Source organism: Lithobates pipiens, unplaced genomic scaffold (genome assembly GCF_037356315.1).
Source record: "Lithobates pipiens isolate NorthernLeopardFrog02 unplaced genomic scaffold, aLitPip1_a1.2 Scaffold_37, whole genome shotgun sequence".
In the NCBI taxonomy this organism is placed as follows: domain Eukaryota; kingdom Metazoa; phylum Chordata; class Amphibia; order Anura; family Ranidae; genus Lithobates; species Lithobates pipiens.
Genome location: NW_027507825.1, coordinates 4,965,612 through 4,993,368, shown reverse-complemented (window position 1 = coordinate 4,993,368; position 27,757 = coordinate 4,965,612). Strand labels below are relative to the sequence as shown.

The following is a 27,757-nucleotide window of genomic DNA, read 5'->3' as shown; positions in this document are numbered from 1 at the left end:
AGAATGGTCAGGGGTGGGTAGTGGGGTCCCCCAAGGTTCTGTGCTGGGACCAATCTTATTTAATTTGTTGGTAAACGACCTGGAGGATGGGGTAAACAGTTCAATCTCTGTATTTGAGAACAATACTAAGCAAAGCAGGGCAATAACTTCACCGCAGGATGTGGAAACCTTGCAAAAAGATCTGAACAAATTAATGGGGTAACTACATGGCAAATGAGGTTCAATGTAGAAAAATTTAAAATAATGCATGTTGGTGGCAAAAATCTGAATGCAATCTATACACTGGGGGGAGAACCTCTGGAGGAATCTAGGATGGAAAAGGACCTGGGGGTCCTAGTATATGACAGGCTTAGCAACGGCATGCAATTCCAAGCTGCTGCTAACAAAGCAAAAAGAATATTGGCACTAAAAAGGGGATCAACTCCAGAGATAAAACGATAATTCTCCCGCTCTACAAGACGCTGCTCCAGCCGCACCTGGAGTATGCTGTCCAGTACTGGATGTACTGGAAATGGAGCAAGTACAAAGAAGGGCAACAAAGCTAATAAAGGGTCTGGAGGATATTAGTTATGAGGAAAGGTTACGAGCACTGAACTGATATGATTTCAGTATACAAATACCGGACTGGTGACCCCACAATAGGGATAAAACTTTTTCGCAAAAGGGAGTTTAACAAGACTCTTGGTCACTCATTAAAATTCTAAGAAAAGAGGTTTAACCTTAAACTACGTAAATGGGTTCTTTACTGTAAGAGCGGCGAGGATGTGGAATTCCCTTCCACAGGTGGTGGTCTCAGCGGGGGGGGGGGGGGGGGCATTGATAGTTTCAAGAAACTATTAGAGAAGCACCTAAATGAAAGCAACATACAGGGATATACAATGTACTACTGACATATAATCACACAAATAGGTTGGACTTGATGGACTTGTGTCTTTTTTCATACTTACATAGTTATTTAGGTTGAAAAAAGACATCCAGTTCAACCATAGTACTATGGAAGCAGAAAGTGGAACAAGGGCAGGCAGGTCAAAGTCAGGCAGGAGGTGGTAAAAGGGCCTGCAGAAGGCAGGACAAATACAATTAGAAGGTTTGGCAAGGACAGACCAGAGGCAAAACAAAAGCAAGCAGAATGTGGGACAAGGGAAGGCAGGAGGTATGTCAAATGTAGGCAGCGGGTTGAACAAAGGCAGGCAGGAGCCAGGACAAAGACAGGCAGAAGGCTAAACAAAGGCAGGCAGGAGTCATGCCAAAGGCATTCAAATGGTGTGATAAAAGCAAAAAGGAGGAAGAACAAAGGTAGGCAGTTTGTTGAACAAGTGCAGGCAGGAGGCAGGACAAAGGCTTTCAGATGGTGGGACAAGGGCAAGCAGGAGGAAGGACAAAGGCAGGCAGAAGGCTGAACAGGGGCAGGCAGCGGGAAGGACAGAGACATTCATATGGTGGGACAACGGCAGGCAGGAGGAAGGACAAAGGCAGGCAGAAGGCTGAACAAGTGCAGGCAGGGGGAAGGACAGAGGCATTCATATGGTGGGACAACGGCAGGCAGGAGGAAGGACAAAGGCAGGCAGAAGGCTGAACAAGTGCAGGTAGGAGGAAGGACAAAGGCATTCATATGGTGGGACAAGGGCAAGCAGGAGGAAGGACAAAGGCATTCAGATGGTGGGACAAGGGGAGGCAGGAGGAAGGACAAAGGCAGGCAGAAGGCTGAACAAGGGCAGTCAGGAAGGCATTCAGATGGTGAGACAAGGGCAGGCAGGAGGCATGACAAAGGCAGGCAGAAGTTGAGACAAGGGCAGGCAGGAGGAAGGACAAAAGCATTCAGATGGTGGGACAAGGGCAGGAAGGATGCATGCAGAAGGTGGTAAAAGAAATTACAAACAGCCAATCGCCTCCCACACCGGATATGACCTCACAGGATATGACCAATTAAGGATATGGCCAAATAAGGATGTGACAACACAGGATGTGAATGTCAACACAGGAAAAATGAATTTATACAACAACGAAACAATGACTACTATTCCTGCTTATGGGAGATTATCTGCAGGCGTACGCTCATGGCACCATAAATACGTTGATCAGGCACACAAGGGTGACAGGAGCGCACATCCACTAAACTGATAATGTGTCTGCAGAGCGAACACATCCCCCCCAGACGATCGTTCTGTGCATCGCACAGGGGCCCTTCGCTGGTGGACATGTCCCCACTCTGCAAACACTTCTCTACATCCCTAAGGAGCTTTCCACTACCAATCGGATCTCAACCAGCGTCAGTCTGCCCCAGTCAGCTCTTTACAGCGGGCTGCGGGAGAATTAACACTGGGAGACACTATGGCAATACATATTAACCACTTAAGGACCGCCGTATTGCCATTATACGTCATCGCAATGGCACAGGCAGGCACAAGCACGTAGATGTACGTGCCTGCCTTCCAGCGGGTGGGGGGTCCGATCAGACCCCCTCCCGCTGAATACGGCGGTCCGTTTCCCTCCAGGAGCGATCCGTGATGAGGGGATGGCAGTTGGTTTCTGGCCACCCCCTCTGGATAGCTCCTGGCCAATGACGAGCTTCCTCCCACTGTGTATTCTCCTCGGGGCGGTCTTTTTGACCGGACTACGAGGAGAAGACTAAAAGTAAGTGCACCAAAACACTACACTGACACATAGGTACACATAGGTACACAAACCCCCCCGATCGCCCCCCGATACCCCCCCCGCCCCCCCCAGTCACAGTGTCACTGATTGCATTGATCATTTCTTTACTGATCAATGCATTCAGTGTCAGTTGTAACAGTTAAAACTGTCAGGGCAGTTAGTGTTAGGTCCAGGGTAGCCCCCTATCACCCCCCAATAAAGATTTAACCCCCTGATTGCCCCTAGAGTTAACCCTTTCACCCCCTTTTGCCAGTGTCACTAAGCGATCGTTTTTCTGATCGCTGCATTAGTGTCACTAGTGTCGTTAGGTAGCTAGTTATTTTTTTAGGTTCACCGCCAGGTTTTTATAGCGTTAGGTACCCCTATATACTACCCAATAATGGTTTTCACCCCCTGATTGCCCCTAGTTAACCCTTTCACCAGCGATCACAGTATAAGTGTCACTGGTGACGCTGGTTAGCCAGTTAGTTATTTAGGTTCCCCGTCAGGTTTTTATATAGTGCCAGGGACCCCCATATACTACCTAATAAAAATTTGAACCCCCTGATTGCCCCTAGTTAACCCTTTCACCACTGATCACTGAATAAGTGTTACGGGTGACTCTGGTTAGTTTGCTTTTCATAGCATCGGGGCACCCACCATTTATTACCCAATAAAGGTTTAACCCCCTGATCACCCGGCGGGTGATATCAATTAGGTTTTAGGGTCAGGGTCTGCGTCGCACCAGGCAGCGCTAGGTTAGTGCCAGTACCGCTAACACCCACACGCAAAGCATAAACCTCCTGTAGTGGTATAGAATCTGAACAGATCAATATCTGATCTGATCAGATCTATACTAGCATCCCCAGCAGTTCAGGGTTCCAAAAAAACGCATTGTTAGCGGGATCAGCCCAGATACCTGCTAGCACCTGCGTTTTGCCCCTCTGCCCAGCCCACCCAAGTGCAGTATCGATCGATCACTGTCACTTACAAAAAACTAAACACATAACTGCAGCGATCGCAGAGTCAGGCCTGATCCCTGCGATCGCTAACAGTTTTTTGGTAGCATTTTATATTTAAATCCGGAAGGCAGTGCTTGGTTTTTGGGGTTCCCTACGTGGCTAGGCTCCCAAAAAGTCCTCCACATGTGGTATCCCCGTACTCGGGAGAAGCAGTAGAATTTATTTTGGGGTGTAATTTGACTTATGCCCATAGCATGTGTGAGCAATATATCATTTAGTGACAACTTTGTGCAAAAAAAAAATAAGTTTGTAATATTCCCGCAACTTGTGGCAAAATATAAAATATTCCATGGACTCAACATGCCTCTCAGTAAATAGCTTGGGGTGTCTACTTTCCAAAATGGGGTCATTTTGGGGGGTTTTGTGCTATTTTGGCATTTTATGGCCTTCGAAAATGTGATAGGTAGTGAGGAGTGAAATCAAAAATTTGCACCCTTAGAAATCCTGAAGGTGGTGATTGGTTTTCGGGGTGCCATGCACGACTAGACTCCCAAAAAGTCCCACACATGTGGTATCCCCATACTCGGGAGAAGTAGCGGAATATATTTTGGGGTGCAATTCCACATATAACCATGGAATGTGTGAGCAATATATCATTTAGTGACAACTTTTTGTAAAAAAAAATATTTTTTTACATTTTTTGTCATTATTCAATCCCTTGGAACAAAAAAAAAATATTCAATGGTCTCAACATGGCCCTCAGCAAATAGCTTGGGGTGTCTACTTTCCAAAATGGGGTCATTTGGGGGGGTTTGTGCCATCTTGGCATTTTATGGCCTTCAAAACTGTGATAGGTAGTGATAGGTAGTGAGGAGTAAAATAAAAAATGTATGCCCTTAGAAATCCTGAAGGCGGTGCTTGGATTTCGGGGTCCCGTACGCGGATAGGCTCCCAAAAAGTCCCACACATGTGGTATCCCTGTACTCAGGAGAAGCAGCAGAATGTATTTTGGGGTGCCATTTCACATATGCCCATAGCATGTGTGAGCAATACATCATTTAGTGACAACTTTGTGCAAAAAAAAAAAAGTTTGTAATATTCCCGCAACTTGTGGCAAAATATAAAATATTCCATGGACTCAACATGCCTCTCAGTAAATAGCTTGGGGTGTCTACTTTCCAAAATGGGGTCATTTTGGAGGGGTTTTGTGCTATTTTGGCATTTTATGGCCTTCGAAACTGTGATAGGTAGTGAGGAGTGAAATCAAAAATTTGCACCCTTAGAAATCCTGAAGGTGGTGATTGGTTTTCGGGGTGCCGTGCGCGAATAGACTCCCAAAAAGTCCCACACATGTGGTATCCCCATACTCGGGAGAAGTAGCGGAATATATTTTGGGGTGCAATTCCACATATAACCATGGCATGTGTGAGCAATATATCATTTAGTGACAACTTTTTGTAAAATTTTTATTTATTTTTTGTCATTATTCAATCCCTTAGGACAAAAAAAATAAATATTCAATGGGCTCAACATACCCATCAGCAATTTCCTTGAGGTGTCTACTTTCCAAAATGGGGTCATTTGGGGGGGTTTGTACTGCCCTGCCATTTTAGCACCTCAAGAAATGAGATAGGCAGTCATAAATTAAAAGCTGTGTAAATTCCAGAAAATGTACTCTAGTTTGTAGACGCTATAACTTTTGCGCAAACCAAAAAATATACGCTTATTGACATTTTTTTTACTAAAGACATGTGGCTGAATAAATTTTGCCCTTTATGTATGACTAAAATTTCGTTTATTCGATTTTTCTTATAACAAAAAGAAGAAAATATCATTTTTTTTTCAAAATTTTCGCTCTTTTTCCATTTATATGGCAAGAAATAAAAATCGCAGAGGCAATCAAATACCATCAAAAGAAAGCTCTATTTGTGGGAAGAAAAGGACGCAAATTTTGTTTGGGTGCAATATTGCATGACCGCACAATTACCAGTTAAAGCAGCGCAGTGCGAAATTGGAAAAAGACCTCTGGTCCTTAAGGTGTTTATTGGTCCGGGGCTGTAGTGGTTAAAAGATATCTTCATAAAATTTCCACAACAAGGACCCCCTCCTCACCCTCCTCCAGGCCCGCTGACCTGGAGCGTGGCAAACTCCCGTTATTAGCTCCGGTATAGCCTCCACACGGGTCCGGGGCTTAGAAATTCCCTTAGCTTAATCTTCAAAATGTGCCCCATCAGGAGGTGTGATTAGGAGCATTCTAATTGTTTGGCGCCGTCCCATGGACAGCGCTGACCAATCAGAACCTACATAGCCCATCCTGGGAAGAGGAAAAGAGAAAGCCGAGGGGTTTTCTAATCCCGGGACCCGTGAAGAGGCTATACCAAGGCTCATAATGGGAGATCGTCATGCTCCAGGTCAGCAGGACTGAGGGGTGGGGGGGTGCAGGGTGTGGAGGGGGTCCTATTTAAGTTCCCCCTTACAGATTTGTGGTGCTTTACTGCTTTGCAGGGAAACAAAAACTGGCACATCACCCCTGTCAAAAGAGAGCTTTGTGTGGTTTACATGCACACAGCTCTCTCCTGTAACTTGTTCTGATGATCGGCGAGGCCATATATCAGTGGGCGGGAATTGGACAGATTCAAGCCTCTGGGGTGTGCAGTACGGCATTTGGCCAGAGGTGACACTTGGAGCCGCTTGGAGAACACTCGCAGCTGCTCGAAGACACTCAGAAACACTCAGGTTTCCGAATGTCTCCGAGCCTCTCTGAATGTCTCAGAGCGTCTCTGAGTGTTTCCGGTGCACCCCCACCTTTGGCCACTTGCGGTAAAATAGCAGTCACTGTGGAACGGATTATCTGAGTTTCCATTGAATCCTATGGGTAAACTCGCTTTGATATATGAGTGCTTTTGGATTACAAGCATTCTTCTGCAACTAATTATGCTTGTGATCCAAAGTACCACTGTACCTTGGATTATGAGCATCATTTGTTCCAGAAGAATGCTTGTAATCCAAAGCACTCATATGTCAAAGCGAGTCAGGATTTTTTTTTTTTTAAACAGCACGTATTGCGAAATGGTCGTAAACCACACTACTCGCAATCTGAGGATCCACTGTACATGATTCTGCACAGACGGCCCGCACTGCAGCAGTAAAAGTGCAATGTGCGGTCGGCAAGTGGTTAATGATAAATTGTCCTGTTGTCTTTCTAATGCTGGGTCATGTACGGCTCTACAATTGTTTTGGTGGATCGGCAGCTCTATGGGGGTCTCAGCTGCAGTGGGGTGGATAGAGAAGGTGGTTGAGGTTTCCTTTTTTATCCCAATGATTATTGCCGCTATCAGCATTTTTCAGTTCTCATAAGCTTCATTGTTTTTGTTTTGTTTACTCCACAGGACCATTGAACTTTCTGTACCCAAATTTAATATTACTTCCAAAATAAACCTGAAGGATGAGTTACCTAAAGTTGGCATCAAAACCCCTTTCACCAATGCTGCAGACTTCTCCGGAATCACTGGCAATCTCGGGCTTAAAGTGGGATCGGTAAGAGTCCATTCTATTCATTATTCCTGTTATGGAGTTTATATTTGGCCCATAAACACCATGTGACCTCTGACCTAATATCCTCTAGACACGTCCAATTCTTTTTGTTCCAAACTCGTTTCTTAATGAATTTAGTCAAATTCTTTAAAGCGGAGGTCCACCCTAAAATGGACCTTCCGCTCATCGGAATCCTCCCCCCCTCCGGCGCCACAATTGGCACCTTTCAGGGGGGAGGGGGGTGCAGTTACCTGGATAATCCAGGTAAATGCACCCACGTCCGGGATAGCTCTCTGCGGAAAGGGGCGTAGATTACGCCCCTTTCCGCAAGTGCCCGCCCCTTTCCGCAAGTGCCCCGCTGCCTGCTGGGAAAACACACAGATCCCAGAGGCAGCGGGGACCGTCCTTATTGCGCAGCGCGGCTCGCGCATGCGCAGTAGGGAACCGGGAAATGAAGCCGAAAGGCTCCATTTCCTGATTCCCATAGCCAAGATGGCGGCGGCAGCACCCGAGAAACGATCTACAGATCGGCTTCGGGTGCCGACATCGCGGGCGCGCTGGACAGGTAAGTGTCACTATTTTAAAAGTCAGCAGCTGCAGTATTTGTAGCTGCTGGCTTTAAAAAAAAAAAAAAAAAACGCGGAGTCCCGGCGGACTCCCGCTTTAAATTGGAAATATCCTAATTAACGAAAACCCCCTTTAAATAGTTATTGCGAGTATTCCTTAAATTTCGAATATTCGAAAATGTGTAAATTCGAAAACTGGAAAATTCGAAAATTTGAAATAATAGCTAACTAATAATAACTGAACTATTACTAACTATTAAATTATAGGTATTAGAATCTCCTTTCAAGCTTGGCTGTTAGTGAACATAACAAATGCAAATTTATTCAACACTACGAATTATCCGAAATAATGAATGTTGCATCTAAACGAATGGAATGTTACGAATCAATAAAAAGAAATAACAATAATTTTTTATTTGTTCCGTTCCCTTTGTTTAGATGCGGCATTCGTTATTTTGGATAATTCATAACTTCAGATACATTTGTATTTCGTTACGTTCACTAACAGCCAAACTTGAAAGGAAATTCCAATACCTATAATTTAATAGTTAGTAATTATTAGTAATACATTTCATATTTTTGGATTTTCCCCATTCACACAAAACAAATTCACATGCAGTCTCAATGGAGATTTATTTTATACATACAACCCAAAGTGTCACTTTTACATGTGAATTTATAGTGCCAAACTGAGACAGATTGTAAATGTTACCTTTGATTGGACGACCACCACATCAAGGGAAATATTTTGTAAGGTTTTAACTCTTTTCTACTCTAAAACTAAAAAGAAAGTAAAAAGGTAAATGAAGAGTTAAGCAGATAAAGAGTCGTTAAGAGTTATGAGAACAAGAGAGACGTTGTTATGTCCACTCAGGAGCTGTGATGCCAACAAGAGCAACAGGGAAGTAATGGGCAGGCCTGAGCAAAGCAAAGGGGCCTCTCAGCTTCAAGTGTCATCCTTAGGCAGATTAAAGCAAAAATGTAACTCCTTAGCATGTAAGTAAACCCCACCCCCCCCATTTTTAGATTTTTTTTTTCATACCTTTTTCTTATATTTTCTTCCGGACTTCTGTCCCACTGCGCCGCGGCGAGGTATGTCACTTCTGTGGGCTTTTTTTGCCCTTACTTCCCTCCATCACCTTCTGGGTCCCAGACAGTGGCATCTCCAGCTTTCATATATTTAGGGGGACATATGGGGGGGCAGGGACAAAAGTAGGGGGGCAAACTATAAACCGCAGTTTATATATATATATATATATATATATATATATATATATACATATATATATATATATATATATATATATATATATATATATACACTGTATATCTCAAGAATAGAATGCACTCCAGAGGTCTTGTTAGAAAGAGAGATGCTAGCTGAACATTGCAGCTGTAAGCAGCCACTTAGACTCAAAACGTGTAATTGTTCTTTCAATGTTGGGCTAACATACTGTCAGGAACCATGAAACAGACAGAGACAGAAGTACAATCAAATCACACTTGTTTATTAATAAAAATGAAAAGGTAAATAGGAAAAAGTGTAGTCAAGCATAGCCAGAGTCCAGTAGCCAGATCGGGTAGTCAGCCAGTCCACATGTCAGGGATCCGAGGAGAGCAACTGCAAGCAGGATAGAAGCCAGGAGGGATGTCAGCAAGCCAGTCTTGAAACAAACAGCAGGAGATGGTTCCTAGTGATGTGACCAACTCGAAGGCAAAGGAAAGAGTGAGCTGGAAGGCTTTAAATAGGCGGGTCAGACGAGCATCATCGGGAACAGCTGGTAACTGTGGAAAGAGAAGAGAGCTGGCAATTAGCCGACAGCTGAGCGGCCAGTCCAGAGGAGGAAGGGCTGAGCCTGCGAAGGATACGGAAAGGCCCAATAAACCGAGGTGCAAACTTCAGTGAGGGAACACAAAGCCGGAGGTTGCGAGATGACAGCCAGACTCTGTCCCCAACCTGGTAGGAAGGTGCAGGCAGGCGTCTGCGGTCAGCATGGAGTCTGTACCTATCATTGGCATGACGCAAAGCCTCCTGGACTTGTACCCAAGAGGAACGAAGACCATGGAGATGCTCCTCTAACGCAGGAATACACTGCGGAACAAACGAGTCAGGCAACATGGAAGGCTGGAAACCATAATTCGCCATAAATGGAGACAATCGGGAGGCAGAATTCAAGACACTGTTGTGAGCAAACTCTGCCCATGGTAATAGGTCAGACCAGTTGTTATGATGGTCAGAAATATAGCAACGTAGGAATTGCCCCAAGGACTGATTGGCTCATTCTGCGGCCCCATTAAACTGCGGGTGATACGCAGAAGAGAACGCAAGCTGGATTCCCAACTGTGCACAAAAGGCTCGCCAGAACCAGGAGACAAACTGACTGCCCCTATCCGAGACAATCACCTAGCCCATGTAAGCGAAAGATCTCCCGAGCAAAAATGGAAGCCAGTACTTTAGAGGTGGGCAACTTCTTAAGTGGAATACAATGACACATCTTTGAAAACCGGTCAACCACCATAAGGATAACAGTGTTGCCTTGGGAGTTGGGCAATTCCACAATGAAATCCATAGACATGTGAGTCCAGGGCCTCTCTCCATTGGGTATGGGTTGTAGGAGGCCCACTGGAAGGTGTCGTGGAGTGAGTTGATTCTTCCCAGGATGGCCATCTGCCTTGGGAGAATGATAAGTCTGGAGCACTGCAGTACGGAGACTCTCTGGGACAAAGCAGCGGTCACAAGGTTTATCAGGAGGAGCATGGACCTGAGCAGCAAGAATTTTGTCACCCAAAGGAGAAGTAAGACTGGTGCGAACCATAGCCAAGATACGATCAGGAGGAATCATAGGAACCGGAACCGACTCCGACCTGGAAGTGGAGGAAAATTGTCGTGACAAGGCATCAGCTTAGTACCGGGTAAGAATGAGACAATGTAATTAAAGCTCGACAAGAAAAGAGCCCATCACGCCCTTCTGGGAGAGAGTCGCTTAGCCTCAGACAAGAATGTAAGATTCTTATGGTCAGTAAGAATAAGAACAGGCACAGTGGTACCTTCAAGGAGATGTCTCCATTCTTTCAGGGCTAAAATGATCGCCAAAAGCTCTCTGTCACCAATCTCATAATTGCACTCAGCAGGTGACAATTTCTTGGAAAAGTAACCACACGGATGCATAGCGCTCTCAGAGTTAGGACGTTGAGACAGAAGGGCGCCAACTCCAGTCTCAGAAGCATCAACTTCTAGGATAAAAGGCAACATAGGATCAGCATGTGCCAACACAGGAGCAGAAACAAAGGCAGCCTTGAGAGTCTCAAAGGCCTTAATGGACTCCGGAGACCAACTCTGAGGGTTACCGTCCTTTCTGGTCATATCAGTCAGAGGCTTGACCAGAGACGAGAAGTTACGAATAAACTTCTGATAGTAGTTGGCAAAGCCCAGGAAACGCTGCAGAGGATGTAAACCCACGGGCCGGGGCCACTGTAGGACTGCCGACAGTTTTTCTGGGTCCATCGAAAAACCAGCAGTGGAAATGACTGGGGATGTCAGCAAGCCAGTCTTGAAACAAAACAGCAGGAGATGGTTCCTAGTGATGTGACCAACACGAAGGCAAAGGAAAGAGTGAGCTGGAAAGCTTTAAATAGGCAGGTCAGACAGGCATCATCAGGAACAACTGGTAACTGTGGAAAGAGAAGAGAGCTGGCAATTAGCCGACAGCTGAGCAGCCAGCCCAGAGGAGGAAGGGCTAAGCCAGCCCTGACACATACATGCTCTTCAATGCCACCTATCAGTGTCACATATCAGTGCCCATCAATGCAGCCTAGCAGTGCCACCTATCAGTGCTCTTCAATGCCACCTATCAGTGCCACCTATCATTGCTCATCAGTGCCGCCTGTCAGTACCCATTAATGCCACCTATCAGTGCTACCTATCAGTGCTCATCAATGCCACCTATCAGTGCAGCCTATCAGTGCTCATCAATGCCGCCTATCAGTGCCACCTATTAGTGCTCATCAATGCCGCCTATCAGTGCCCACCAGTGCAGCCTATGACTGCTGCCTATCAGTGCTCATCAATGCCGCCTATCTGTGCTTAATGCCTATCAGTGCCACCTATCAGTGCCCATTAATGCAGCCTATCAGTGCATCATATTAGTGCTCATTAGTGCCTCCTATCAGTGCCTATTGGTGACTCCTATCAGTGCTCATTAGTGCCTCCTATCAGTGCCTATTAATGCTGCGTATTAGTGCCCATTAGTGCCTCCGATCAGTGCCCATTAGTGCCTTAATTTCTCGATATAACACCTGGTAGTTCTCTCTCCCCTCCTTCCTCTCTTGCACAGGATGGGAGAGGAGACACATCCGATCTGCTCCTTCCTCCCCCATCGCCGCTCTCCTCCAGTGTGTGTTGTGGGGGAAGTCAAGTGTGAAGCTAACAAGCTCACACTTCCAGCGGTACACACAGGAGGAGAGGGACAGTGTCGGCGGCAGGGAGGGGTCATGCATAAGGAGCAGATCGGTTGGGTCTCCTTTCCAATCACGTGTGAGAGAGAACTGCTAATGCCGGCTCTGACACCACTGGTTGCTAGAGGTGGCTCTAGCTCTAGCAACCAGTGGCTAGGAATGGAATCAGGTGGAGGAGGAGCCGGAGCTACGGTGGCTCAGTCCATCCCCGACCCCTGCATTCCAGACTACTCCCAATCCCAATGTTCATTTATTTTAATTGGGGGGCACAGTATAATGTTGGGGGGCCATGGCCCCCTCTGCCCCCCCAGTGACATCACTGGTCCCAGAAGACAGCGGACCATTCAGAAAGTGCCGCGTGACTCGCACATGTGCAGTAGGAAAGAGTCTTTGAAGCCTCAAGACTTCACTTCCTGATTCCCTTAGTAAGGATCTCGGTGCCTGCCCCCATAGCCGAGGGACGGGTTGGCTTCAGGTGCCGACATTGCGGGCTCCCTGACCAGGTAATTGTCCTTCTATTAAAAGTCAGCAGCTGCAGTATTTATATCCGGTATTTGTAGCTGCTGACTTTCACCCAGGATGGAACTCCGCTTTATGTAATGCTAAGTAAGGAGATTTTGAGATTACAGGAGACCCAAAGAGTGGTTCACCCTTCAGTGTTTATCCATAACTTAAAGAATAACAGCTTTTTGTGTTTCAAATTGCAGTCGTGCCTTAACCTCTTGGTGCCAACAGTACGCATCTTTTCGGCCTCTTGACGGGTGGGCCTTAACGCTGAGTGGCCGCATCTATGTAACCCCGTATAACCCCTTCATTACCGGCCACTTATACACCTTCCTGCCCAGGCCAATTTTCAGCTTTCAGTGCTGTCACACTTTGAATGACAATTGTGCGGTTATGCTACACTGTACTCATAGGACGTTTTTATCTTTTCCCACAAATAGAGCTTTCTTTTGGCATTTGATCACCACTGGAGGGTTTTTATTTTTTTGCGCTACAAATAGAAAATTTTCGGTTACAAAACGTTGTAAATAAGTACGTTTTCCCCTTCACTGACGGGCACTGATGAGGCAGTACTGACTGGAACTGATGAGGTGGCACTGATGATGAGGCACTTATATGCAGCACTGATAGGCACTGATAGGTGGCACTGATGGGCACTCATAGGCAGAATTGATGGGCACTCATAGGCGGCACTGATGGGCACTAATAGGTGGCACTGATAGATGGCACTTATAGGCAGCACTGATGGGTGGCCCTGTTAAATGGCACTGATAGGCAGTGCTCATCAGGAGGCACTGGCAGGCATCACCGATGGGCACAGAGTGCCATCCCTAATGGGCATTGATTGACGTCCCTTGTGGGCTCTAGTTGGCTTACCTGGTGGTCCTGAGTGGGCATCCTGAGGGGGGCTGCACTGACAATCAATCAATGCAGACCCCCTCTGTCCGGGATGGCATTTCAGGGTGCCGTGGCACCCTGGTTGGGTAACACGGGTCTAGCCGACAGTAAGCAAAGGAACTGGCGAAAATTATTAGAAAAATCCCACAAACATAATTGTATATATAGAATGATTCTTGGTCTTTTCTTGTACTGATTATAAACTCCCATTACCCCGACACCAATCATCTTATAGAGTTAGAGCTGAGCAGGTTGTGTTTGCTGATTATTTGCTGATCTTATCATGTCTGTTATTATATTTCAGGCCATACACCAGGCTGTCATAAATGTGGATGAAGGAGGGACAGAGGCCGCCGCAGCCACCGTCGTGGAGATGGTTAATTATTCTCTCCCCCCATCGATATACATTGATAAGCCATTTATTTTCTTCATGTTTGAGCAAACAACCAACAGCATTCTTTTCATGGGGAGGGTCATCAACCCTACAGAGCAATAATCCACAATGTTCCCATCTCTGCCACAATGTAACATTCCGGGGGATTGAATAAAACTTGATGAATAAAAGCTGTACACTCTCCGGATGGTTTGTCAAATATTTAGATCAGGGGGGTCTTAAAACTTCTCATAGGGCCAGTTTACTGTCCTTCTGACTTTAGTGGGGCTGGACTGTGCCCAGTGAGGGTAGAAAATATCCGGGACTGGCATCAGTGAGAATAAACATTGCCTCAGTTACAGAGAGCATAGGTCATTAGGTGGAGGAGTTGTTGGTATCCGTAAGAGGAATAGTGCCCCATTATTGGTGTCAGTGGGAGGAATAGTGCCCCATCATTGGTATCTGTGGAGGAATAGTATCCCATCATTGGTATCAGAGGGAGGAATAGTGTCCCATCATTGGTGTCAGTGGGAGGAATAGTGCCCCATCATTGGTGTCAGTGGGAGGAATAGTGCCCCATCATTGGTGTCAGTGGGAGGAATAGTGCCCCATCATTGGGATCAGTGGGAGGAATAGTCCCCCGTCATTGGTATCAGTGGGAGGAATAGTGCCCCATCATTGGTGTCAGTGGGAGGAATAGTGCCCCATCATTGGTATCTGTGGAGGAATAGTGCCCCATCATTGGTATCAGTGGGAGGAACAGTGTCCCATCATTGATGTCAGTGGGAGGAATAGTGCCCCATCATTTGGTATCTATGGAGGAATAGTGCCCCATCATTGGTATCAGTGGGAGGAATAGTGTCCCATCATTGATATCAGTGGGAGGAATAGTGCCCCATCATTGGTGTCAGTGGGGGGAATTGTACCCCATCATTGGTGTCAGTGGGAGGAATAGTGCCCCATCATTGGTGTCAGTGGGAGGAATAGTGCCCCATCATTGGTGTCAGTGGGAGGAACAGTGCCCCATCATTGGTGTCAGTGGGATGAATAGTGCCCCATCATTGGTGTCAGTGGGAGGAATAGTGCCCCATCATTGTTGTCAGTGGGAGGAATAGTGCCCCATCATTGGTATCAGTGGGAGGAATAGTGCCCCATCATTGGTGTCAGTAGGAGGAATAGTGCCCCATCATTGGTGTCAGTGGGAGGAATAGTGCCCCATCATTGGTATCAGTGGGAGGAATAGTACCAATCCCAACACAGAGTTTTCTGTGTTTGCAAACACACAGAATAGTGATCTGGCTGTTTCTTCTCCCTGAAAATCAGGGGGAAAAACACTTAGATCTGTGAGTAAAAGCAGCACATATTACACACCTTGCTGACATTCAGCGGCGACACAATCTGCCGGTCAGACGTCTTATTTGCGATTGCCCGACGCAATGGAACTCAACCTTCTATATGCTTGATAGGCTGCTCAAGCAGAAACATGCAGTTAACGTCTACCTGTATGAACTCTGCAGAAGAACCGGTTCTGGGAGCTGGGGTTTTTTTTCACTGCGCCAGTGGCTGCTCATGCGCGACGCATGCAGACTTCTGCGGCCATTTGAGGAGATCACCAAACTGGTCAGTCGCAGCCATGGCGCCATCAGTGACATGGTACCTTATGCCTTCTTTATGGAGCGTGCATTGCGTCGTGTCATTGATCAAGCTGTGGAGGAGCAGGAGCGGGAAGATGAGGAAGTCGCAATGCTGGATGAATTCCCAGGGGGGGCTACTCTATCTGAGACAAGTCAAGAACAGGAGTCTGAAGAGGAGTCAGAGGAGGATGGTGCCGGGGTGGATGAGGAGGAGCAAGAAGAGCATGCTTTAAACCTTTCTAGGATCCCTGTTGTCCGTGAATGGGGAGAGGAGAATGAAGAGGACGACATTATCCTGGATGATGAGCAGGAGCCAGGCCACCACACCGCTTCCAGTTTAGTGCAAATGGGGGCCTTCATGCTCCAGTGTTTTAACAGGGACCCCCGTATAAAAAGCATAAAGGTCAAGGACCAGTACTGGGTGGCAACGTACTTAGACCCCCAGTACAAACACAAAATGGTGGAAATTTTACCCGCCGTCACAGAGGGCTGGCAGAATGGAGCACTTCCAGGCCTTGCTTCGAGAAATGCTGCATTCTGCTTTTGCGTGCGCTGGCAGAGGAGGAATTCCCACTCCCATAGAAGGAGTTGCGGGTACCAATTCAACAGCACCTGCAAGAAGAGGCTGGTTTGAAGATGTGTTGGTCACTTCTGATATGAGATCATTCTTTCAGCTGACCCATCGACAGGTGTCATCCGGATCCAGCATCAGGGAATGCCTAGACCGTGAGGTGTCCGACTACATCGGGTTAATGGCCAATGTGGACGCTCTGAGAAGTGATGAACCCCTGGACTACTGAGTGGGCAGGCTTGACCTCTGGCCAGAGCTTGCCCAATTTGCAATGGAACTGTTCGCTTGCCCCTCGTCCAGTGACCGATAAGCGTACTCGCCTAGCTCACGACAGTGTTGACTACCTCACATTTATAAAAATTAATGAGGCATGGATCTCGGAGGAATTCAACACATGTGACCAGTAGACCATGTATATGCATAACTCTATAAACGATTTATATAATCTAGCACACAGACCTTTTTCTACATTTGGCTCACTTCCTTGTACAAAAAAAGCACACCGTACTATATGCCTGTACCCTCCTGTTTGAAGAGGTTGAGCGGTGTCATATTTTTGGGTCCCACATCGAGTTGCTGGTATCAGTGCTGGTGTCAGTGCTCTCTATCACGGTGCTGGTGTGGTATCAGTGCTCTCTATCACGGTGCTGGTGTCAGTGCTCTCTATCACAGTGCTGGTGTCAGTGCTCTCTATCACTGTGCTGGTGTGGTGTCAGTGCTCTTTATCTCGGTGCTGGTGTGGTGTCAGTGCTCTCTATCCTGGTGCTGGTGTCAGTGCTCTCTATCACGGTGCTGGTGTGGTGTCAATGCTCTCTATCTCGGTGCTGGTGTCAGTGCTCTCTATCTCGGTACTGGTGTGGTGTCAGTGCTCTCTATCACGGTGCTGATGTCAGTGCTCTCTATCATGGTGCTGGTGTCAGTGCTCTCTATCTCGGTGCTGGTGTCAGTGCTCTCTATCTCGGTGCTGGTGTCAGTGCTCTCTATCACGGTGCTGGTGTAAGTGCTCTCTATCTCGGTGCTGGTGTCAGTGCTCTCTATCTCGGGGGTGGTGTCAGTGTACTCTATCATGGTGCTGGTGTCAGTGCTCTCTATCATGGTGCTGGTGTCAGTGTTCTCTATCACGGTGCTGGTGTAAGTGCTCTCTATCTCGGTGCTGGTGTGGTGTCAGTGCTCTCTATCATGGTGCAGGTGTCAGTGCTCTCTATCACGGCGCTGGTGTCAGTGCTCAGTCTCTATCGCGGTGCTGGTTTCAGACAGTAAGGGAGATAACGGAACTAATTAATAAGAATAAGAATAAAAAAACATTTTTAATCATAATTGTTAGGTATTAATATAATTACCATATTTATCGGCGTATAACACGCGCCGACATATAACACGCACCCCAAGTTTAGGAGGGAATTTCAAGGAAAAAAACTTTTAGGAGGGAAATTTAACTTACATTTAAATGCCCATCAATGTAGCCTTATCAGTGTCCATATGAAGCCTTGTCATTGTCATTTGCAGCCTTGTCATGCAGCCTGTCCATCATTGCAGCCTTGTCATGCAGCCTGTCCATCATTGCAGCCTTGTCATGCAGCCTGTCCATCATGCAGCCTGTCCATCATTGCAGCCTTGTCATGCAGCATGTCTGTCATGCAGCCTGTCCATCATTGCAGCCTGTCCATCATGCAGCCTGTCCATCATTGCAGCCTTGTCATGCAGCATGTCCGTCATGCAGCCTGTCCATCATTGCAGCCTTGTCATGCAGCAAGTCCGTCATTGCAGCCTTGTGTATCGTTGTCCCCTCAGTGATGTCAGCTTTTATTTTTAAAAATGGCGCAGCCGAGATGTCCTGTGTATCTCAGCGGCGCCCGGTAGTTCTCGGAAGCTTTTGGCCGCCTTCGGCCACACTTGGCGGGTTTTGGCTGCCTTCGTCCGTACTCGGCAGCTTTTGGCCACCTTCGGCCGTGCTCGGCAGGCTTTTGGCCACTCTCGGCCCTTCTCGCGGTTTTCCGAAAGTCGCAGAGAACGGCCGAAGGCGGGCGAAAGCTGCGAGAAGGGCCGAAGGTGGCTGAAAGCTGCCCAGAGCCCAAAAATCGCTCAGAAATCGCGGAGGATCGGCGTATAACACGCACCCGCGATTTCCTCCCGATTTTAAGGGGAAAAATGATATATATATATATTTGAGGGGGCCGGTATGGGGCCCCGTGATTTCTAACAGTGGCTCTGAATGGCCAAACTAAAAACCACACTGTCACCTGATGACACTCGGCCTCACCATACACACAGATTGCTGGAAAATCCAAGTGCCAGCAGATAGAGTGCTTGTCACTGGGTTTAGTTAACTATGTAACTTGTTACACCCCAAATCAGCTGCCACCAGATCGTTTAATAGACTATTAGCCAATCGACATGTGCACACTGAAATATTTTGTTTTGGAATTTAATTTCCGTCTGAAAAATACATTTATTTAGTTACTCCCGAAATCAGTTTTTATTTATTTTGTTTGGTTAAAAAATGCATTCGTCCGAAAATCCAAAATAATAAAGGTCGATTCTGTCATTGAAGGCTTATGGTGTCTGTCGAATGTTCTAAGAAGATTTGACAGAGCAGCTAAACTGTACGACGCCGCAATCGTACATTTCCGGTCGAATGCTCCGCCTACAAGCTATAGTAGAATTCTAATGTTGTATGACACTAGTAATAATTATATTTATTAATTATTATTACTAGTCAACCAACATTAGAATTCTTCTATAGCCTATGGGTGGAGCATTTGACCATAAATGTCTGCCCGTGGTGACTGCTTCGCCGAATCTTCATGTCAAATCTTTTCTCTCTATGTCAAATAACCTTGGACTAATAGAGCAAAGAAAATTAAAATAAAAAAAGGGTTTATTGGGACTTTAAATGAGGAATAATGGGGCGGTTCAAGTCCCCTCCTCCATCCCGGTTCAACATATTAAATAAAGAGAGCACAAATGACGGGACTTTCCACGAAGCACACGAGAGCAACAGAATAAATTAAATCAAAAATAAGTTTTAATTTGTTCAAATTGTCATAAAGTATTCATATTAAATTGTTCTATGCATTCTGCTATATATTACTAATTATATAATTGTAAAACTATTAATATATAGCAGAATACTCTTGGACTTATAGAGTTAGGTTAGGCACATTCAACCTTTTTTGCTATTGTCTTCCTAATGTCTAAACTTTTCTCTCTATGTCGAATCTTTTCTCTCTATGTCGAATCTTCTCTCTCTATGTCGAATCTTTTCTCTCTATGTCGAATCTTTTCTCTCTATGTCGAATCTTTTCTCTCTATGTCGAATCTTTTCTCTCTATGTCAAATCTTTTCTCTCTATGTCAAATCTTTTCTCCCTATGTCAAATCTTTTCTCTCTATGTCAAATCTTTTCTCTCTAGGTGGATTAATCTTGGATTAATAGAGCTAAGGTTAGGCACATTCGGCCACAGGTTCGGTGGACACAGATCGCTACTGTCAGCATCATGTCGGATCTCCTATCTATATTGAACTGTTGTCGCAATGAAAACGAAAATAAAGCATTTGTTTATGTCAGATCTTTTTGGTTTTCCGATTCTGCATGTTCATTATCGTTTGTTAAAAAGATAACAAAAATACCCAAAATTTGGACAAAAATGCATTCACATGTCTATTAGCCAATCACAATAACAATTCTGACTTAATAAATGTCTGTAATGCAAACTGCCACGACAGACAGGAATATTCACAGAGGAGTCAGTGCGGGAGGTCGGTTGGCCCACAGTGTGCTCAGCATCATGCAGGCACTATGAGAAGGGGGTTGAATCTTGTTCTGGTATTTCCACGGAAATCTCGGATTTCTCTTCCCTTGAAAAAAAATGGGATTGCTGGCAAAACATCGGCACAAGAATCCACCCAGAAAAAAAGGATTTCAGCAGCTGTAAAGATTTAGTAAGAGATGTGTAAGATGAAGACCGGGGAATCAATCATCAGTCCGGTTGTGTTCCTCGAGTTATTTTGTATGTGAAATGCTTATTTTTAACAGAGAATGCCTTTAACTCCTTTATAACAAAATCCCTCTCCATCCTGTCCTTGTATATCATGTATTAGTTCATCTGCGGAGGATCGTTCTCCTCTTGGACTGGATTTGTCATTTCTAAATCTCCTTCTCCTCATCATCCAGAGCAATGCCCTGACTCCATTCACCGATGTGGGAAGGGCTCTTCTCCAGGGTTATTATAAGGAAATCTTCAGTCCCGGCCGGAGATTTTCCAGCATTTTTAGTTCTCTTTTTGCGTCCTCTGACAACTTGCTGTACTTGATCCTAGAAGAGAGAATACAAATAGTCATCAGATCTCAGCAGAACGCTCTCACCTCATAGAGATCTTCTCCCATCAGAACATATATATAAATATCTTTATTGATGTAGATAAATTATGTAAGTATAAATTAATCCAGTTTATGCCCCTCCCTCATCATTAGGAACAGACAATGTTGTCCATGAACTACACACTATATCCCCCTATCATTCAGACACATTGTCAATCATATAGTCAGAATCAAAGTAACTATAATAAACATGTTCAAACAACATAAAGCAATAATGTATATAAACATCTAAAGGTCTCCAACTAATTGCATTGTGATCGTGCCTTATGCGCATGCAATTTTGAATGAATATTAGACATGTGCAAAAGGAAAAAAATTGTTTAGTTTAGTTTCGTTTTAATTCGTTAATTAATTAATTTCGTTTAGTTATATTAGTTAAATTAGTTAAATTCGTTTTCGGATTTAGTTTGTTTTCTACTGAATTCGAAAAATTGGTCACATTTGAAAATATTTCAACCAAATTCGAAAATATTTCTACCGGATTCAAAATGATTTCAACATGATTCGAAATTATTTCAACTGCATTGGAAACTATTTCAACCGGATTCAAAAATATTTTGCGACCCGACTTTAGGGCCATGTATCTCGGGGTCACTTGGTGCTAGAAACCCCAAATGTAGATGTTGTAATGCTAGTTCCATTGTGTTTGCATACCAAATTTGGGGTTTCTAGCTATAAGTGACCCCAAGATACATGGCCCCAAATTCGGGTTGCAAAATGTCATTCTCTACTGCAGAAAAGTGCTTGACATTTTGCGACCCGAATTTGGGGCCCCGTAACTCGGGGTCACTTGGAGCTAGAAACCCCAAATTTGGAGAGGTTATAGTGCTAGTTCTACTGTGTTTGCATACCAAATTTGGGGTTTCTAGCTGCAAGTGGCCCCGAGATACGTGGCCCCAAATTCGGGTCGCAAAATGTAATTTTTCGAATTTGATTCAAATTTCATTTGAATTCGTTAGCATTGTAATTCGGTAATTCGGATGCATCCGAATGTCCAAATAATGAAAATTCGTCCGAATTTCGATTCGGAATGAAACGAATTGCACATGTCTAATGAATATCAATGGCACTCCTAAATGATGGATAGGCCCCCTTAACCATCCATTTGACTGGTATCTTCTTCAGAGAGTGGTGAATAAGACCCCTTTCACACTGCCTGCGTTTTTTAAGCGCTACAGCACTAAAAGTAAGGCCTGTATAGCGCCTAGAAAAAGACTCCATTCACTCCAGTGTGAAAGCCCGAATAGTGTCACTAAAATGACGGTAAAGTGGCACTAAAAATAGGGCTCTAAATTAAACAAAGCCTCATGCATCCTGACAGTCACAAGTAATAAGGTAAGAGCACTTCATTATGTCATTAGGATTACCACCTTTAATTCAAGCCACCCCAAACACTTTAGCAGTACACAGCAATTATTTTTGGTAGTATACACTATAGGATTATAAAAGACCTTTGGGTGCCACATGGAGGGTAGGAATGTGGGGCACTACACTCACTGCAATAAACAGTTGTTGTGATTAAATTGCATTAACAATGGGAGGTGGTTACAAGAGCAATTGTTAACTATGTAAGGACCAGCCACCGTCATTATACCTCACTACTTTGACATTAAATACTGTTGTTATGGCAGCAGCTAGCTACCATAACCCCGGTATTTTTAAAAATGGCGGACTGTCCTCTTTACGATTAAAGTGGTCTCTGTGGCAGGGGTGGGAGGTGGGCTAACAAAGCAAACAGAATATTGGCATTAAAAAGGAGATCAACTGCAGAAATAAAATGATAATTCTCCCGCTCTACAAGACTCTGGTCCGGCCGCACCTAGAGTATACTGTCCAGTTCTGGGCACCAGTCCTCAGGAAGGATGTACTGGAAATGGAGCGACTACAAAGAAGGGCAACAAAGCTAATAAAGGGTCTGGAGGATATTAGTTATGAGGAAAGGTTGTGAGCTCTGAACTTATTCTCTCTGGAGAAGAGACGCTTGAGAGGGGATATGATTTCAATATACAAATACCGTACTGGTGACCCCACGATAGGGAGAAAACTTTTTTGTGGAATTTAACAAGACTCGTGGCCACTCATTAAAATTAGAAGAAAAGAGGTTTAACCTTAAACAACGTAGAGGGTTCTTTACTGTAAGAGAGGCAAGGATGTGGAATTCCCTTCCACAGGCCGTGGTCTCAGCGAGGGGCATCGATAGTTTCAAGAAACTATTAGATAAGCACCTGAACAACCACAACATACAGGGATATACAATGTAATACTGACATATAATCACACACATAGGTTGGACTTGATGGACTTGTGTCTTTTTTCAACCTCACCTACTGTAACTATGTAATAGGAATAAAAGTGACCCAATTTTTTATTTTAAAAGGACAGTGTAAAAAATAAATAAATAAATAAATAAAAGACTGCTGTGCAAATACAGTGTGACATAAAATATTGCAATGACTGCCATTTTATGTTCTAGGGTATCTGAAAAAAATATATAATATTTGGGGTTTCTGGGTAATTTTATAGCAAATATTTTTACTTGTAAACACTGAGTCTGAAAAATAGGCCCGGTCCTTAAAGTGTAAGTTCACCTTTGCAGAAAAATCTGTAAGGTGAACTTACACAGGTCCCCCTCTTCGCTCCCCCCGGGTCCCGCTGACCGGAAACACAGCAATCATCGGTTCTAAGCCACAGTATATCTGCGCTAGGAGTCCAGGGCTTAGAGATCCTTTCTGCATCCACGCGTCTTCACCATAGCTGACAGGACGGGCTATGCAGCTGCTGATTGGTCAGCGCCGCCAATGTGATGGCGCTGACCAATTAGAATGCTCTAAAATGTCTCTCCTGATGAGGGGAGTTTTGGACATTCAGCTCAGGGAATTTCTAAGCTCTTTACTCCTGGAGCGGACATACCGGGGCTTAGAACCGTAGGTTGCCGTGGTCCAGGTCAGCGGGACGGGACGGGGGTGAGGAAGGAGATCTGTAATTTTTCATTAAAGGTGAACTTGCCCTTTAGGTGGTTAAATGAAACAGTGTGGAATGGGGGCGTGGTCTGTAATGGCGTGGAACATGCACACCAGCTGAGAGCTCCTAGGTTTGTCCGGTGGGTGTTTAGGGACCGAAACCCGATGCAGGGATCAATGCACAGGCTATACTAATAGCTAAAATTGTCTAAATGCCCTCTGAGACTGATGCCAGCCGATACCAGCCACTGAGCCACCGCTGTCACTCAGGGGTTGGAGTACTGTCGGGGTACTGTGAATACATTGGAGTGGGAGCAGGAAACAGGTAAACTCATGCCTGCTCTCCCCTTCTTCACCCCTCCCATTATTGTTCCTCTCTGCCTGTTGGTTAGAAAAATAAGGAAAGAAAAATAGCTGCTTTGTTCACCCTCAATCTGCTGCCATAGACGGACCCCCTAGACTAGAGAAGAGTACTTCTGACTTACCTAAGGTTGGTGAGCCAGTCACTGGATTAGGTGTTGACCTTAATCCCCTGGGTCCATGGAGTGCTCCCCAAGCCGATATGCTTCTAATGTTGGTTCCTCCCAGTGGTTGTCATATTGTGCTTCCCCATTTCCAGACCTTGCTTCCGGGGCGCTTTGTGCAGCTCTACAACTGAGCTTTCTGGCTTGTCTGTAAAGTAATCTCTGGCTGAGCGTGTGTGTTTGGGAGATAGTGCTGAGTTTTCAATGGGTATTAACCTGTGCCGTCCAGTCTTGCTCTGATATTCTTAGCAACCAGGACAGATGGGGAAAACGAACAAGCAGTGGTCAAGCATTGTTGACAAGCATTGCTGGGCAGCACAGTGGTTTAGTGGTTAGCACTCTCACCTAGCAGTAAAAAGGTTTGCTGGTTCGAATCTCAACCATGACACTACCTGCCTGGAGTTTGCATGTTCTCCCTGTGCTTGCATGGGTTTCCTCCAGGTACTCTGGTTTCCTCCCCACTCCAAAGACATGCAGGTAGATTAATTGTCTTCTGTCCAAAATTGGCCCTAATATAAGAATGGAGACTGATGTGAGTGTGCAATGTACAGGGAAAGGGATTATTGTAGACACTCACTCAGGTTGAACTGGATGGACTGGTGTCTTTATTCAACCTTACTAACTATGTAAGATGGGGAAATCGAACAAGCAGTGGCCAAAGTCTCAGGACTCAAGGAGAGAGAGTTTTTTACAAGAGAATAAAGGAGCAGGGGAAATTGAATCTTATTTTAACCAGCAAAGGGCACTGTGGAGCACTGCTAACTCTCAGAGGAAGAAGGTATCTGCACATGTGGAGGCAGAAGAGAGCGGAGCACTAGCAGAAACAGCCATAGACACATTCAACTCTGCTGCTTGATTGTAGAGGTTCTCCGGCTCTCTATGACAAGCAGAGCTTGGATATCCTGAGCATGGAAACATCTGTGAATACCCAGAATGATGCAGAAATTACCTAGCCCCCATCACTGTATTAAGTCTTTGGAGAGTATGGGGGAGGACAATGGTGAAGAGGAAGGTACAGATCAGAAGGAGTGAACAGATTAAGCAGGTTCTGCCTAAGGCGTGGTGCCTTAGGCAGAACCCTAAGGCACTACGCCTTAGTGCCGTAATGCAAGTGCTTTGCCTTATTACCTACTAAGCTGGATATGGAAACTATGATTAGCGAGCTGGAGATCGCACATAGGCAGGATATGGAGAAATTCAGAGAGTTTCCACCAAAGAGTAGATGCTGTGGAGAATATGAGGTGTGTCCAGAAAGTAATGTGAATGATATTTTAAAAATGATTTTATTGAAAAAGTTTACAATTGAATATTGTCTCCTTCAAAGTATGCACCCTGTGAGTGTACACAAAGCTCTCAGCATTTTTTTCATTTTTCAGAGCATCCCTGCAAGTCTTCTAGTCGGATGGCATCCAGAGCCTGTGTAGTTGCTGTCCTTTCAAACCCTTCTTCATCTTTAGGGAAAAGTCACAAGGAGCCAAGTTGAGGCTGTAGGGAGGATGGGGAAGCACTGTGATGTGTTTTTCAGCCAAAAACTCTGTGAAGGATCCAAGTTGAGCCGATCTCAGGACACACATGAAAAACTCTTTGTCTCAAGCAACTTCCAGGTAAAATCTTCGATTCACAGTTTGACCAGTAGGACAATTCCAGATGAATAAAAATAATTGATTTTACTTTTGATTTGCTTATTTGAGCCTTCTTGGGGCGAGTTGACAAGGGCGTGTGCCATTCTGAACTTTGTTTCTTCATCTCAGGATCATACGCACACACACAGGATTCATCTGCCATGATCACTTGACTCAAAAAAACTCTCTTTCCATATAGGCCAACAGGGCTTGGCAAACGAGTTGGCGGTGTTCCTTCTGATCAGGTGACAAGTTCTTTGGAACAAGTTTTACACACACTTTTCTCTTGTTCTAAACCTTAGTCATGTTTTCATAAACAATTGACTTTGCAATATCCATTTCCTCTGCAATCATTCTAATAGTGAGCCATTGATCACACTTGAGAAAAGACCTCACTGCATCCACATTCTGTTCAGTTTTTGATGAAAAGGGGAGTCCTGATCATTTTTCATCTTCAAAACCTTCTTATCCTTCCTTAAAGTGGTTGTAAACCCATTACAACCACTTTAACCTACAGGTAAGCCTAGATTAAGGCTTACCTGTAGGTGCAAGAAATATCCCCCAAACCTAAAAGGTTTAGGAGATATTTGTAGAAATAGTGGTGCCGATGTCTACAGTGCATACCTGGAAGTCACTCCGGGATAGATGTGGGAGGAGGCGAACGAGGGCTGATGTGGGGGCTTCGATCTGAGGTAAGTAATTCATAATGAGTTAGTATGCTATGCATACTAGCTCATTATGCCTTTGTCTTGCAGGGTGTATTTTTTTTTTCCAGAGGCTTTACTTCCTTTTTAAAGGCCTTGTGCCATCAGTACACTTGTGGAGATGATAGCACAGCTTCTCAATAAGCTTTCCTTACATTTCCAAAGTTTCTTAAGCACTTTTACTCAATTTCACACTTCAAACTCGCTTGCATTTTTTTTTATACGAGTCACTTGAACAGGGTGTCACAAAAAAGAATGTCTTGAGTCTCTCGACTAGGGATGAGCTTCGAGTTCGAGTCGAACTCATGTTCTACTCGAACATTGCCTGTTCGCCTGTTCAGCGAACAGTGAACAATTTGGGCTGTTCGCAGCAAATTCGAAAAGCTGGAACACCCTATACAAGTCTATGGGAGAGATCTAAAGTGCTCATTTTAAAGGGTAATATGCAGGTTACTGTCCTAAAAAGTGTTTGGGGACCCGGGTCCTGCCCCAGGGGACATGGATTAATGCAAAAAAAGTTTTAAAAACAGCCGTTTTTTCAGGAGCAGTGATTTTAATAATGATTAAAGTGAAACAATAAAAGTGTAATATTCCTTTAAATTTCGTAGCTGGGGGGTATCTATAGTATGCCTGTGAAGGGGTGCATGTTTCTGGTGCTTAGAACTGTCCCTGCACAAAGTGTCATTTGTGCAGGAAAAAAAGTCTTTTAAAATCACTTGCGGCTATTGTCGGGTCCCGTAATACAGAGAACACTCAATGAGTGTTCTCTGCATTAGCCGACAATTCATTCAATCATTGATAAAAATAAAAAAAAAGCGTGGGGGTTCCCCTAAATTCAATTACCAGGCCCTTCAGGTCTGACATGGATATTAAGGGGAACCCTGTGTCAAATTAAAAAAAAAATTGACGTGGGGGTCCCCCTAAATATCCATAACCAGACCCTTCAGGAAACCTGCGTTACATCAGAGGGGGCGGGATCACCCACACGTCACTGGGGAACCCCTGGCTTCCCTGTCCAGCATCAGAGGGGCGGGGTCAGGTGACGGATGGCCCCGCCCTCCTTATATAAGAAACGTCAGCGCTGGGATCTCTGCAGTGTCTCCGGAGTGGAGACAGAAGAAGGATGTATGGACAGCGAGATCCCCCGTCGCTGGATATGATCATCCATCGCTGGACCCCGGAGACCCGTCGCTGGATAGCAAGAGTGGATTAGCACCGCTGGAATCTTTTTTTTATTTTTAATAAAGCAATTTTTCAAAAGTGTGTTTGTCTTATTTAACCATTTTGACACTTTCTTTGTGAAATGGTAGGGTACCCCCTTACCATTTCAAACAGGGGGGGGGCCGGGATCTGGGGGTCCCCTTGTTAAAGGGGGCGTCCAGATTCTGATAAGCCCCCTGCCCGCAGACCCTCACAACCAACGACCAGGGTTGTGAGG

At 45.1% G+C, this 27,757-nt stretch overlaps 3 protein-coding genes across 9 annotated transcripts in view; 1 reads left to right on the top strand and 2 right to left on the bottom strand.

Moving 5' to 3' along the window:
- LOC143956498 (serine protease inhibitor A6-like) overlaps positions 1 to 14,116 on the top strand; it is a 38,156-nt gene extending 24,040 nt beyond the window's left edge. For both annotated transcript variants that reach the window (XM_077466695.1, XM_077466696.1), the window contains exons 4-5: positions 6,986 to 7,133; positions 13,857 to 14,116. In XM_077466695.1, the coding sequence (XP_077322821.1) occupies positions 6,986 to 7,133; positions 13,857 to 14,048 (340 nt within the window). In that variant the 3' untranslated portion in view covers positions 14,049 to 14,116. The remainder of the gene's footprint in view (positions 1 to 6,985; positions 7,134 to 13,856) is intronic.
- Positions 14,117 to 17,434: 3,318 nt separating this feature from the next.
- LOC143956606 (NACHT, LRR and PYD domains-containing protein 12-like) overlaps positions 17,435 to 27,757 on the bottom strand; it is a 198,475-nt gene continuing 188,152 nt past the window's right edge. The window contains exon 13 of the mRNA XM_077466819.1: positions 17,435 to 18,370. The gene's annotated coding sequence lies outside the window, so the exon portion shown is untranslated. The remainder of the gene's footprint in view (positions 18,371 to 27,757) is intronic.
- Positions 18,540 to 27,757, bottom strand: part of LOC143956493 (NACHT, LRR and PYD domains-containing protein 12-like) — a 79,789-nt gene continuing 70,571 nt past the window's right edge. For all 6 annotated transcript variants that reach the window (XM_077466676.1, XM_077466677.1, XM_077466675.1 and 3 more), the window contains one exon: positions 18,540 to 20,444. In XM_077466676.1, coding sequence (XP_077322802.1) covers positions 20,357 to 20,444 — 88 coding nt within the window. In that variant the 3' untranslated portion in view covers positions 18,540 to 20,356. The remainder of the gene's footprint in view (positions 20,445 to 27,757) is intronic.